The sequence below is a fragment of the Chlorocebus sabaeus genome, chromosome 19 (genome assembly GCF_047675955.1).
Source record: "Chlorocebus sabaeus isolate Y175 chromosome 19, mChlSab1.0.hap1, whole genome shotgun sequence".
NCBI classification, from domain to species: Eukaryota; Metazoa; Chordata; class Mammalia; order Primates; family Cercopithecidae; genus Chlorocebus; species Chlorocebus sabaeus.
The window spans coordinates 11,509,854-11,522,413 of record NC_132922.1 but is presented as its reverse complement, the minus strand read 5'-3'; the positions used below and the strand labels follow the sequence as shown (position 1 = coordinate 11,522,413).

At 53.5% G+C, this 12,560-nt stretch overlaps 1 protein-coding gene across 4 annotated transcripts in view; it reads left to right on the top strand.

The window, feature by feature from the left end:
- Positions 1-12,560, top strand: part of SYNGR1 (synaptogyrin 1) — a 33,679-nt gene that overhangs the window by 10,592 nt on the left and 10,527 nt on the right. For all 4 annotated transcript variants that reach the window (XM_007975830.3, XM_007975829.3, XM_007975831.3 and 1 more), the window contains exon 2: positions 11,871-12,108. In XM_007975830.3, the coding sequence (XP_007974021.1) occupies positions 11,871-12,108 (238 nt within the window). The remainder of the gene's footprint in view (positions 1-11,870; positions 12,109-12,560) is intronic.

The following is a 12,560-nucleotide window of genomic DNA, read 5'->3' as shown; positions in this document are numbered from 1 at the left end:
CAAGGCCCCGTTCCTGTGAAGGGGGGCCCTTGGCAGTCTGACTCATTTCTCAAAGCGTGACTGCTCCTTTCTTCCCTCAGCCTTTCCCAGGAGGCAGGATGGATGCCTGCACCAGGACAAGGGCAGGAAGGCTGGGTTCAGCTTGTGGGGAGAAGACTCGGCAGCCCCCTTTCCAGGGAGTGAGCTCCCTGTGCACAGGGGTGTGCAAGCGGAGGTGCCAGCCAAGGATGCTGAGGAGGGGATGATTCTCCTGCCCGCCATATGCCGCCTGGGCCTCTCTATCAGACCTCCCCTCGAAGCCTTTCCTGACCCTCTCCCTGGGTCTGGGGGAGAGACATACACCCAACCACTGAACCACCAAATAGCAGAGAAGTTACATAGTGATGTTACTGAGAACATTTAGGCACTGGAGAATACTTGAGATCTGGAGTCTGGTCTGAAAGGCTTCTCTGGGGAGGTGTCTTTTGCATTGTAGATGTGGATGTTGAGGAACCAGCTGAGGGAAGATCTGAACAAATACAGGCATCCCAGGCCGAGGAAAGAGCGAGTGTGAAGGCCCTGAGGCAGGAATGAACTCAGGAGGGCTTGGGAGGAAAGTACTGGGAAGCTTCAGAGGCAGGTGGGAGCCCTGGGGTGTGGTGGGAGAAGGCCTTTCCCCGGGCAGGGGGCGGTGGGTGAGCATCGATCCAAGAGTCTAGAGCTGGGGGGTGACATGTCCTGACTTGGGTTTAAGGGGATTGTCTGGCTGCTATGAGGGGACAGAGTGTGGGGGTGCAAGTGGACATATGGGCTGCTGTCATTGCCTGGAGAGGGGTGACAGTGGCTGGCCCCCGGGTAGAGGGACTTGACAGTTTCGGGAGGAGGCTGGCCCGAAACTGGCCCGAATGTCAGACTGGTTGGAGGGGTCGAGTATGAGCCCAGGACTAGGGCCCAGCAGCTGGTGCTGAGGAGGCTGAGAGAGGTCACTGGGGAGGCTGAGAGAGCCTGGGGTACTGGAGGAAGGACTCATGGCCCAAGCAGGGGGACCTCAGGGCCATTCTAGGGTGATGGACTTTATCTTCAGCCTGCAGAAAGACTGTTGAAGTTTGTAGTGGGTGAGATCCCCCTGGCTGCTGCCTGGGGACTGCCTGAAGGAGTCTGGAGAGGAGGCTGTGGTGGTGTCAGCACCTGGGCATGGGCAGGGGCCAGCTGCCTGGCTGCCTGTGCCGCAGGGCAGGGACCAGGGCTCCCCCGAGCCACCCAGCTCAGGGATGTTCCTGCGCAGGGCAAAGTAGACGGTTCCGTTTGGAGCTGGGAGGACAGAGTGCCATGGGCTCCAGATGTCATCTCTCTGCAGCTTATCTGGGGAAAGCCAGCATTTGTCTAAAGACGTTTAAAACCAGGCCTCTAGGAGGTTCCTGGCAACGTAACAGTGATCTCAGCCACCCCCATGCTGGCTGGGCACAGCTCGCCCTGAGCCTTCGTTAGCCGATGCCCTGCAGTGGGTCCTAGGCACACCCTGGGTGGTCTGTCTGCAGAGGGGAAAGTAAAGTGAGCCCAGTGTCCTTTTGCACTGCGGGACACAGGGCTCAGGACCAGCAGGTGTGCCTCCTTGGTCTCATGTTGACCTTAGAGTTTGGGATTCTGAAATTCGATCCTTCATGGGTAGGCAACTGGACACAGAGGTCGTGGGTGAGCTGGAGGAGCAGGCCCGGATGTGAGACAGGTTCCGCATTTACCTGCTGTGGGCCAGCCAGAGGCAGGGCCTCTCTGAGCCTTAGCCTCCCTGACTGTGAAATGCTCTAAGTATAAGACTGCTTTGTGGGGATGATTTCAGGTTTGTTTTTTCTTTGCAGATTTTTATGAGGATTAAAAGAGATGATTTAGGTGCCTTCTTCCACTGGCACCAGCTCCGAGGAGGCTGTGGGCTGGTTCAGAGTCACAGGGTGGAGACAGACTTGTAAATAGGTCCTGGTCAGGAGTGCCCAAGGCTCAGGGTGGGAAAGAGTGACTGGAAAGTGGGGTGTCCCTGCAGGTGTCTGGGAGTCACTATATCCCAGCAGCGTTCAGAGGGCAAAGAGGAGTTCACTCCCATTGAAGATGGGGAAGGTAGGAAGGCAGCTGCAGAGCTGTCAGACAGCCTGAGGACACCACCCACCCTCAGCCCTCTGGAGTGGCTGCATAGGGTGGGAAGGGGGACAGATGAGACCAACGTAGACCACAAAGGGCTTGGTGCTTCTGGGGTCTCTGTTTCTATGTGTCTCTGAATCCAGTAGCCAAGGATCCTGAAATCCAAGATTCTGAGATTCCTTCTGATTTGTTTTTCTGAGTTTGACATAGATCTCCACCAAGCGCCATCTGGAATCCGTTTTTAAAAAAGACTCAGGATTGGATTTTAAAGAGGGCGGAAAAAAACCAAAGAGGCTTGGCAGGTTTACCTTGTGCCTTTTTTTAGCGTTTGCTTTAGCTCGAGGGAAGCTTGTTTTCCCTCTGCTTACTGGTGACCTGGGTCCTCCCTTGACTATCACCCCTCCGTCCTCTCCTGTTTCTGGGAGAGGCTCTGCCTCTGAAGACCTGTCTCCCTTCCCTGCAGCAGATCCACTTGTTGAATGAATTTCCCCCGGTGCCTCGGCTGCTGTGGCCAGTGTGGAATTTCATTCTGGTTTCATTTCCAGTTCTCCAGTGGCTCCTTGCGGCTGCTCTGTGTGCTCCTTGCTGTCCCTGCAGATCTGGCCTTAGCAAGTGACCCAGGGATGCTGCCTGGTACAGGGCACCAGCTTTGGATCCAGAGAGACTCAGGTTCAAGCCTCAACTCCACTACTGCCCAGTTGCGAGGACTGGGCAGGTCCCTAGAAGCAGCTGTAGAATGGGAATAAGAATATTGAGCTGGTAGAGTCGAGAGCATCCATTTCTGGGCACACAGCAGGCCCTGGGCAAGTCTCTGTTCCTCCTCCCATGTACTGTGAGTGGCTGAGGAGCAGAAGCCTGAGGCTCAAGTCATGCTGTGGGGGAGCTCCCACTCGGGGTAGGGGACAGCAGCTAAATGGAGAAGTTAAACCCTTGACATAGAGGGCAGCTGACAGTCTTGCAGGGGGTTCAGGAGACTGCAAGCGACTGGTTCTGTGTCCTCAGCGATGTTCATTCTCTTCCCCGAGCCTCAGTTTCCCCACTTGTGGACCAGCAGGCTGTAAGGGCGTGGCATTTGCAGGGAACGGCTCTGCTTCCCATTATCATTATTGAGCCTAAACTCCATGACTTCCTCCCCAATCTGCTCTTTTCTTTTCTTTTTCTTTTTTTTCTTTTTCTTTCTTTTCTTTTTTTTTTTTTTTAACCACACCTGGCTAATTTTTGTATTTTTAGTAGAGACGGAGTTTCACCATGTTGATCAGGCTAGTCTCAAACTCCTGACCTCAAGCGATCTGCCCACCTCAGCCTCCCAAAGTGTTGGGATTACAGGCATGAGCCACTGTGCTCAGCCCCTTCTTCTTCTTCTTCTTTTTTTTTTTTTTTTTTTTTTTGAGACAGAGTCTCCCTCTGTCCCCCAGGCTGGAGTATAGTGGTGCGATCGGAACTTACTGCAACCTTCACCTCCTGGGCTCAGGCAATCCTCCAGCCTCAGCCTCTGCCTGGCTAATTTTTGTATTTTGGGTAGAGATGGGGTTTCACCATGTTGTCCAGGCTGGTCTCAAACTCCTGGGCTCACCCAGGAGTGATCACTCACTCTCAAGTGATCCACCTACCTCGGCTTCCCAAAGTGCTGGGATCACAGACGTGCGCCACCGTCCCCAGCTTCTTCACTCCTCCTCTCACGCCCCACGTCGGCTGTGTCTGCAGATGCTGGTGGCTCTCCTTTCAGAATATATTCAGGCTGGGCACCGTGGCTCACGTTTGTAATCCCAGCACTTTGGGAGGCCAAGGTGGGCAGATTTCCTGCGGTCAGGAGTTCGAGACCAACCTGGCCAACATGGTGAAAACCCATCTTTACTAAAAATATAAAAAGTAGCTGGGCGCAGTAGCGCACGCCTGTCATCCCAGCTGCTTGAGAGGCTGAGGCAGGAGAATCACTTGAACCCAGGAGGCGGAAGTTGCAGTGAGCCGAGATTGCGCCCCTGCACTCCAGTCTGGGCGACAGAGCGAGACTCCATCTCAAATATATATATATGTGTATATATATATTCAGCACCCACCACTTCTCCCCAGCTCCTCTGCCTGCACCAGCCCCAGGCCCATCCCTCACCTGGATGCTGCCGTAGCTCCTGGCTGGGCTGCTTGTGTCACCTTTACCACCAGTCTTTTCTCTCCATAGCAAACGGCCTGATTCTTCTTAAACCTAAGTCACATCAAGTCACTCAGCTGCTCTTCAGCCTGCAGTGTCTCCTGAACTCACCCTGGCTGTCGAGGCCAGCCCGTCCTCCTTGCCAGCCTCGCCAGCCTCGCCTCTTGGTGTCTCCCTCACTTGCTCAGCTCCCACCATGCGGGCCTCTGTGCCGCTCCTGAACACACCCAGCTTATTCGCACCCAGGGCCTTGGCACCTGTGACTGCTTCTTCCCTGGGCTCAGGTCCCTCACTGAGTCGGGCTTCTGCTCAAAGGTCGCTGCATCAGAGACCTCCCTGGACCACCAGTCCACCTCCTCTTGCTCTACTTCGTTCTTCGTGACGCTTGTCTCCCTCGGTGAGAACAGGGACCTCACACATCTTGTTCCCAACTGTGTCCTCAGCCTCTTGCACAGGTCTGGTACCTACCAGGTGCTCAGGAAATGTCGAGTGAATGAACAGCTGATGTCAAGCCCCAGAAGAGGCCTCCCAGGCCCCAGGGCAGGGCAGGCAGCTCACTCACTCCACTCCAGCAAACAAACAGCAAAATAGGTTGTAGCTCAGCCTGTAGCATGCGGTAGGGACACTCAGTCTTCCAGGGAGGAAAACATGGAAAGGGTCCTGGGGCGTGCAAAGGTGGGGAGGCAGGTGGTAGGGGGAGTGGAAGGAGATGAGACCCAGGAGTTGTGGGCAGGGCCAGTGCATGAAGGGCCTTGACCCCATCCCTAAAAGCTTGGGTTGTAGGCCGTGCGAGGTGGCTCACACCTGTAATCCTAGCACTTTGGGAGGCCGAAGCGGGCGAATCACCTGAGATCAGGAGTTCAAGACCAGCCTGGCCAACATGGCACAACCCTGTCTCTACTAAAAATACAAAAATTAGCTGGATATGGTGACGCATGCCTGTAATCCCAGCTACTTGAGAGGCTGAGGCAGGAGAATGGCTCGAACCCGGGAGACAAAGGTTGTAGTGAGCCAAGGTCACACCACTCCGCTCCAGCCTGCGCAACAGAGTGAGACCCTGTCTCAAAAAAAAAAAAAAAAAAAAAAGGCGCCAGCACAGCCCACCAGGCCTTGTCCTGCTGCCTGTACTTAGTTCCCGGGTCACTGCTCCAGCCACATTCCTTCTCACCTCACCGTGCAAAACCTTTTCCTGCCTTTGGCCTTTGCGCTTTCTGTTCTTGTGCCAGGAACATGCTTCCCCCAGATCTTTGCAGGCCTGGATCATTCTTGTCTCCACCCAGAAGCCCTGCTTCAGGGCCCTTTTCCCTGGTCACCACTGCTCCCTCCCGGCGTTTGCCAGGGACCGCCATTGCCTCTGTGATCTGTTCCGGAGTTCAGTGACAGTCTAGCCTTCTGGGGCTGCTTACTCCTGGCTAACACGGTGAAACCCCATCTCCACTAAAAATACAGAAAATTAGTCGAGTGTGGTGGCATGTGCCTGTGGTCCCAGCTACTTGGGAGGCTGAGGCAGGAGAATCACTTGAACCCAGGTTCAAGCGCCCTTGCCCTACCTTGCATGCATGACCTCACTGATTCCTCACAATGCGTCGTTGGTTTCGGTGCTATTGTTGCCCTCACTTGACAGATGCAGAAACGGAGGCTCAAGAGGTTAAGTCAGTGGCCTTAGGTCACCCCACTGGTCAAGTGGCCACGCCGGGATTCAGTGGGCCCAGGTCATCTGAGTCAGAGTCCTGCTCCCCACACTATCGGCTCCCACAGCAGAGTCTCTTGGACTGAATTACCGCCTGGTGCCCCTCCCAGCACAGTGCCAGGAGCCGAGAAACTTGTGACCTGTGATGAATGCCTGACCGAGGCGGGTGTCTGCTGGGACCATGGGGCGCCGCCCGGTCCCTCCGACGCTGTTTTACTCTTGCTCTGCACCCTCTTAGGGACACATCCTCTCCAGCACTTTCCTCCTGGCCTCTCTGAGGACTCCCTGCCTCTGTCGCCCAGGAGAGCCCCGTCTTAATGGTTCCTCCTCTGCTGTCCTGAGGGCCCAGGCTTCTGCCTGCCTGTTTCCCCTCCCACCTCCTCTCTGTCTTTGGGGAGCCTGATACTGTTCTGGTTTTGGAAGAAGATCCACAGTTATTTTCAGCGGTGGCAGCAGTGGGGTATCCTCCAGCCCCCGGGAGCACGTGTCTGTTAGTAAGTGTTCGAGAGGGGCCTTCCTGGTGTCATTCCTCTTTTCTGGGGCCTCTAGAGAGGAAATGAACGTTATGAAAAGCTCTGCTCTGGGTACTTGCTCTAATTCTCCCGTCAGCCCCAGAGGGGATGTTAATTTTTACAGAGGACCAGTCTGAGGCTTGGAGAGGCTAAGTCACTTGCCCGAAGCTACCCAGCATAAGCAGCAGGCCTTGGATTTGAATTGGCAGGTCTGTATGATTCCTCAGCGTCTGAAGTCTCTTTCTGATCAGGAGGCTTTTCTGTTCTGGTTTGGTGGCATCTGGTGACATCCAGGACTGGGCCTCAGATTTCCCACCTGACAGTTTTCTGGTAGGAGCCTTGGACTTGTTACAGTACATCAGTGCAAGGGGTTGTGTGATTAGCAGTCCATGGAGTTGTGCAGTCCACGGCCCAGGCAGCTGGCCATGTACTGCACATCTCCCAGTGTTCAGAGTCTGCCTTGCTTGTCTTGGTTTGTCAGTAACTCAGGAGCCCCTTTGACCATGGCTCTGAAGTCCTGACTTCAAAGGCGCTCCCCACTATGCCTCTGAGCACCAGACTTGAGACTGAGTCACCTGATCCCCAGTCACACTGAGGCTACCCTCCCGGCCTTCCTCCCTGCTGGCCCTCTGCCTGATCCCTTAGGTCTCTGGGAGTAAATTCCACCCCTTCTTCAGGGCCCACCTGAGGCTGAGAGTCAGCTTGGCCAGGTGGAAAAGAACACAGGTCTGGGAATCAGGAGACCTGGGTTCAACTTCAGCCTCTGCTGCTGACAACAGTGCCACCTTCTCTTTCTGAGCCTTAGTTTTTCTACTCTGCCAATTGGGGACAGTATAAATAGCTCTCTCCACTCGAGGGGTGATGGCTGCAGAGCCTGTGAGAGGCAGAGCTGTGGGCCCCGATGCCCTCATGGGTCTGAAGTCTCATGGTCATGGGGTCTTCCCAAATCAGGACTGGCAAATGGTGGCTCACGGGTCACCACTGCCCACCTCTGTGCCCATGGCTGAATCAGAACACAGCTTCAGAATCCTTTTTTTTTTTTTACTGTGGCCAGATTAGCATAACATATCTTTTTAATGTTGTATAATTCAGTGTGCATTTTTTTCTTTTTTATAATTTATAATTTATTTATTGTAGAGATGGGGTTTTGCTATATTGCCCAGACTGGTCTCAAACTCCCAAGCTCAAGCAGTCCTCCACCTCAGTCCCCCAACTAGTTGGGATCACAGGTGCATGCCACCATACTCAGCTAATTATTATTATTATTTTTTTTTTTTTTGAGACGGCGTCTCGCTCTGTCGCGCAGGGCTGGAGTACAGTGATGCAATCTTGGCTCACTGCAACCTTCACCTCACAGGTTCAAGCGATTCCTCTGCCTCAGCCTCCCAAGTAGCTGGGACCACAGGCACATGCCACCACGCCCGGCTAATTTTCTGTATTTTTAGTGGAGATGGGGTTTCACCATGTTAGCCAGAATGGTCTCGATCTCCTGACCTCATGACCCGCCCGCCTCAGCCTCCCAAAGTGCTGGGATTACAAGTGTGAGCCACTGCGCCCTGCCCATACCCAGCTAATTTTGGTATTTTTTGTAGAGATGTGGTTTTACAATGTTGCCCAGGCTGGCTGTTCCTTTTTATGGCTGGAAAATTGTCCAATGTATGGATGTACTGCACTGTGTGCCCCCATTCATCTGCTGGGCACGTTCAGGTCAGAATCCCCCTTAACACAAAGCATCCTAACCCAGTGGTCTCTAACCTTTTTTTTTTTTTAGGCAGTGTCTTGCTCTGTCACCCAGGCTGGAGTGCAATGACACAATCTTGGCTCACTGCAACCTCCAACTCCCGGGTTCAAGCCATTCTCCTGTCACAGGGTAGCTGGGATTACAGGCGTGTGCCACCATGCCCAGCTGATTTCTTGTATTTTTAGTAGAGACAGGGTTTCACTGTGTTGGCCAGGCTAGTCTCGAACTCCTGACCTCAAGTGATCTACCCGTCGTGGTCTCCCAAAGTGCTGGGATTATGGACGTGAGCCATGGCACCCGACCAATCTCTAAACTTTTAATCATGTCTTCCTTTCAGGAAAAATATTTGCACCAATCCTCCCATTCAATATAGATTTATTGGTTTTATATATGCTGCTACTGTACTAATATATCCTGTGCCTTATAAAATCCCTGTAAACTATAGACATCTTAAAGAGATAAGATAATATTAAGAATGCTTCTCATATTTTTCCCATACCCGTCCTGGAATCATTACCCATCCTGGGCATCAGCCATGGAAGAAAATGTATTCAACTCACATTGAAATTGTAGTTTCTGAGGCCAGGCGTGGTGGCTGACTCCTATAATCCCAGCACTTTGGGAGGCCGAGGTGGGCAGATCACCTGAGGTCGAGAGTTTGAGACCAGCCTGACCAACACGGAGAAACCCCATCTCTACTAAAAATACAAAATTAGCCAGGTGTAGTGGCGCATGCCTATAATCCCAGCTACTTGGGAGGCTGAGGCAGGAGAATCGCTTGAATCCAGGAGGCAGAGGTTGTGGTGAACTGAGTTTGCACCATTGCACTCCAGCCTGGGCAACAAGAGCGAAAGTCCATCTCAAAAAAATAAAAAAGCAATTATAGTTTCTGGCAGGGCATGGTGGCTCACGCCTGTAATTCCAGCATTTTGGGAGGGTGGGGCCGGTAGATCACTTGAGGTTAGGAGTTCAAAACCAGCTTGGCCAATATGGCGAAACTCCATCTCTACTAAAAATACAAAAAATTAGCCAGGCATGGTGGCAAACACCTACAATCCCAGCTACTCAGGAGGCTGAGGCTGGTCTTGAACTCCTGGACTCAAGTGATCCTCCTTTCTCAGCCTCCCAAAGTGCTGAGATTACACACGTGAGACACCACACCCAGCCAAAAAGCATGAACTTTAGAGTCAGGTACCCTGGGTTTGAAGCCAAGCTCTGTCACTGACCAGTTGTGTGACTTTGGGTGTGTTAACAATAGCTGAGCCTTAACTGTCTTATCTGCAAAATACTGATGGTGCAGGGTGTATTGGCAAGCTATTGTTGCATAATAAATTGCCCTGCAACATAAGGCTTAAAACAAGAAATATTTGTTATCTGACAGTTCCTGTGGGTGAGGAATCTGCTTAGCTGGTGCCACTGCCTCAGGGTCTCTCACAGGCTATAATCACAGCATCAGGTAGGGCTGTGGTTTCATCTGAAGGCTCAACTGAGGGTAGATCCTTTTTTTTTTTTTTTTTTTGAGACGGAGTCTCACTCTGTTGCCCAAGCTGGAGTGCAGTGGCATGATCTTGGCTCTCTGCAACCTCCACCTCCCAGGTTCAAGTGATTCTCCTGCCTCAGCCTCCCAAGTAGCTGGGACCACAGGCATGTGCCACCACGCCCAGCTAATGTTTTGTATTTTTAGTAGAGACGGGATTTCACCATGTTAGCCAGGATGGTCTCAATCTCCTGACCTCGTGATTTGCCTGCCTCAGCCTCCCGAAGTGCTGGGATTACAGGCATAAGAGACACCGCGCCTGGCCTTTTTTTTTTTTTTTTTTTTTTTGAGATGGAGTTTCACTCTCTCACCCACATTGGAATGCAGTGGCACAATCTTGGCTCACTGCAACCTCCACCCAGGCCCAGCAAACAATTCTCCTGGGCTCAAGCAATTCTCCTGCCTCAGCCTCCCAAGTAACTGGATGACGGGCATGTCCTACCATGCCCGGCTACTTTTTGTATTTTTAGTAGAGACAGGGTTTCACCATATTGGCCAGGCTGGTCCCGAACTCCTGACCTCAGGTAATCCACCCACCTCAGCCTCCCAAAGTGCTGGGATTACAGGCATGAGCCACTGTGCCTGGCCTGGGTGGATCCATTCTTAAGCTCGCTGACATGGTGTTGGCGGGATTCAATTCCTTGTGGGTGTTGGACTGAGGAGCCCAGTTCCCTGTGGGCAGTTGGCTGAAGACTTCCCTCAGTTCCTTGCCATGCGTATCTTTCCAAAGGGTAGCCCAAAACACAACAGCTTTCATCAGAGCAACCAGGGAGTGAGGGAGGAGAGGATGAGCAAGATGGAAGCAGAAATCCTTTGTCACTTACTCCCAGAAGTGATATCCCATCACTTCTTGCCATATCTTGTAGGGGGTCAGTGAGATAGCATGTGTAATATCCTTGGGATCATGCAGGGTGCCCTGTATCTGGCAGGATTGTGTCCATTGTTATTTTCTATATAATACACACATAAACATAGATAGATTTTTTTTTTTTTTGAGACAGAGCCTTGCTCTGTTGCCCAGGCTAGAGTGCAGTGGCTCAATCTTGGCTCACTGCAACCTCCACCTCCCGGGTTCAAGCAATTCTCCTGCCTCAGCCTCCCAAGTAGCTGGGATTACAGGCGCCTGCCACCATGCCTGGCTAATTTTTGTATTTTAGTAAAGATGGGGTTTCACCATGTTGGCCAGGCTGTGTTTCAAATTCCTGACCTCGTGATCCACCTGCCTCTGCCTCCCAAAGTGCTGGGATTGCAGGTGTCAGCCACCACACCTGGCCCGAGAGTTTTTTGTTTTTGGTTTTGTTTTTGTTTTGTTTGTTTGTTTTGAGACAGAGCCTCTCTCTGTCACCCAGGCTGGAGTTTAGTGGCATGATCACGGCTCACTAAAACCTCCGCCTCCTGGGCTCAAGAGATCCTCCCTCTCATCTTCCCTGGTACCTGGGACTGCAGGCACGCACCACCATACCTGGGTAATTTTTGTATTTTTTAGTAGACGCGGGGTTTTGCCATGTTGCCCAGGCTGGTCTCCAGCTGCTGAGCTCAAATGATCCTCCTGCTTTGGCCTCCCAAAGTGCTGGGATTACAGGCATGATCCACCGCCCCTAGCCCACTGTTATTTTTTCATTCATCACTCCATCCACTTGCCGGGTCTGGGTAGGGGCCTGAGACCCCAGACCAGCCCACAGCTCTGCAGAGGGAAGAGGAACACAAGATGGGGCCAGGCGCATGCCAGCATCTGGAGGAGTCAGCCTGGGGGTGGGGGCTGGACAGGTTCACAGCCCAGGAGGGCCTATGGCTCCTCGTTATTTGGGGTGGGTCCAGTCCCAGGATATTTTGGTGTCAGTGCCCGGGAAGACCTTTAAGACCTGGCTGAGGGGTGGTGGAAGAGGCCACATCTATGGTCAGAGGGTCCTCAGTGCCTGTGGCTGAGGAAGGAAGTGATTGACACCCACCTGCGTTGTGTGACCCACGCAAGTTGCCCTCCCTCTCTGGGGACCCCCCTCTGAAATGCCTGCTTAACCCGGGCCTTGTAGCTCACGGAGGGCCAGGCAGCAGGCGAGGGTGGCAGGCTCCCTGTCCCCTGGGTGGTGTCAGGCAGGGCTCTGCCCAGGTCTAAGGTGTAGCCCCGCCCCCGACAGCTGTTCTCCATAGTGGTGTTCGGCTCCATCGTGAACGAGGGCTACCTCAACAGCGCCTCGGAGGGAGAAGAGTTCTGCATCTACAACCGCAACCCCAACGCCTGCAGCTATGGCGTGGCCGTGGGCGTGCTAGCTTTCCTCACCTGCCTGCTGTACCTGGCCCTGGACGTGTACTTCCCACAGATCAGCAGCGTCAAGGACCGCAAGAAAGCCGTCTTGTCCGACATCGGTGTCTCGGGTGAGCCCCACCCAGCGGGTACCCCCTGCACAGAGTCTGCCGAGGACTGTCCCGGCCATAGGAGGCAGCTGCCACCTTTCTTCCCATTTTCCAGATGAGGAAATGAGGTGCAGGCGGGTGAAGGGGCAGACTCAGGGTCACATGGCTGGCAGCAGGAAAGATGGGACCAGGACAGGGCCTGGGACTCCAAAATAGCCCATGCTGCCCACAGGCAGGGGTGCATGGATGGGATTCTAGTTCCTTCTAGTCTAAGGGACCCATGGATGCCACTGGGCATGTCCCAGCCCCCATGGCTTGGCCTGTGTTTCAGTGGCCTCTTCTGTGCCACCTCCCTGGGGCAACCTCATGAGGACTAAGCAAGGCGGTGACTGGGTGCCCACTGCACAGCAGGGGCCCTGGAGCCTCAGCCTCCCCACCCCTCCCAGCCCGACCTTGGCACCAGGGCCTGGACC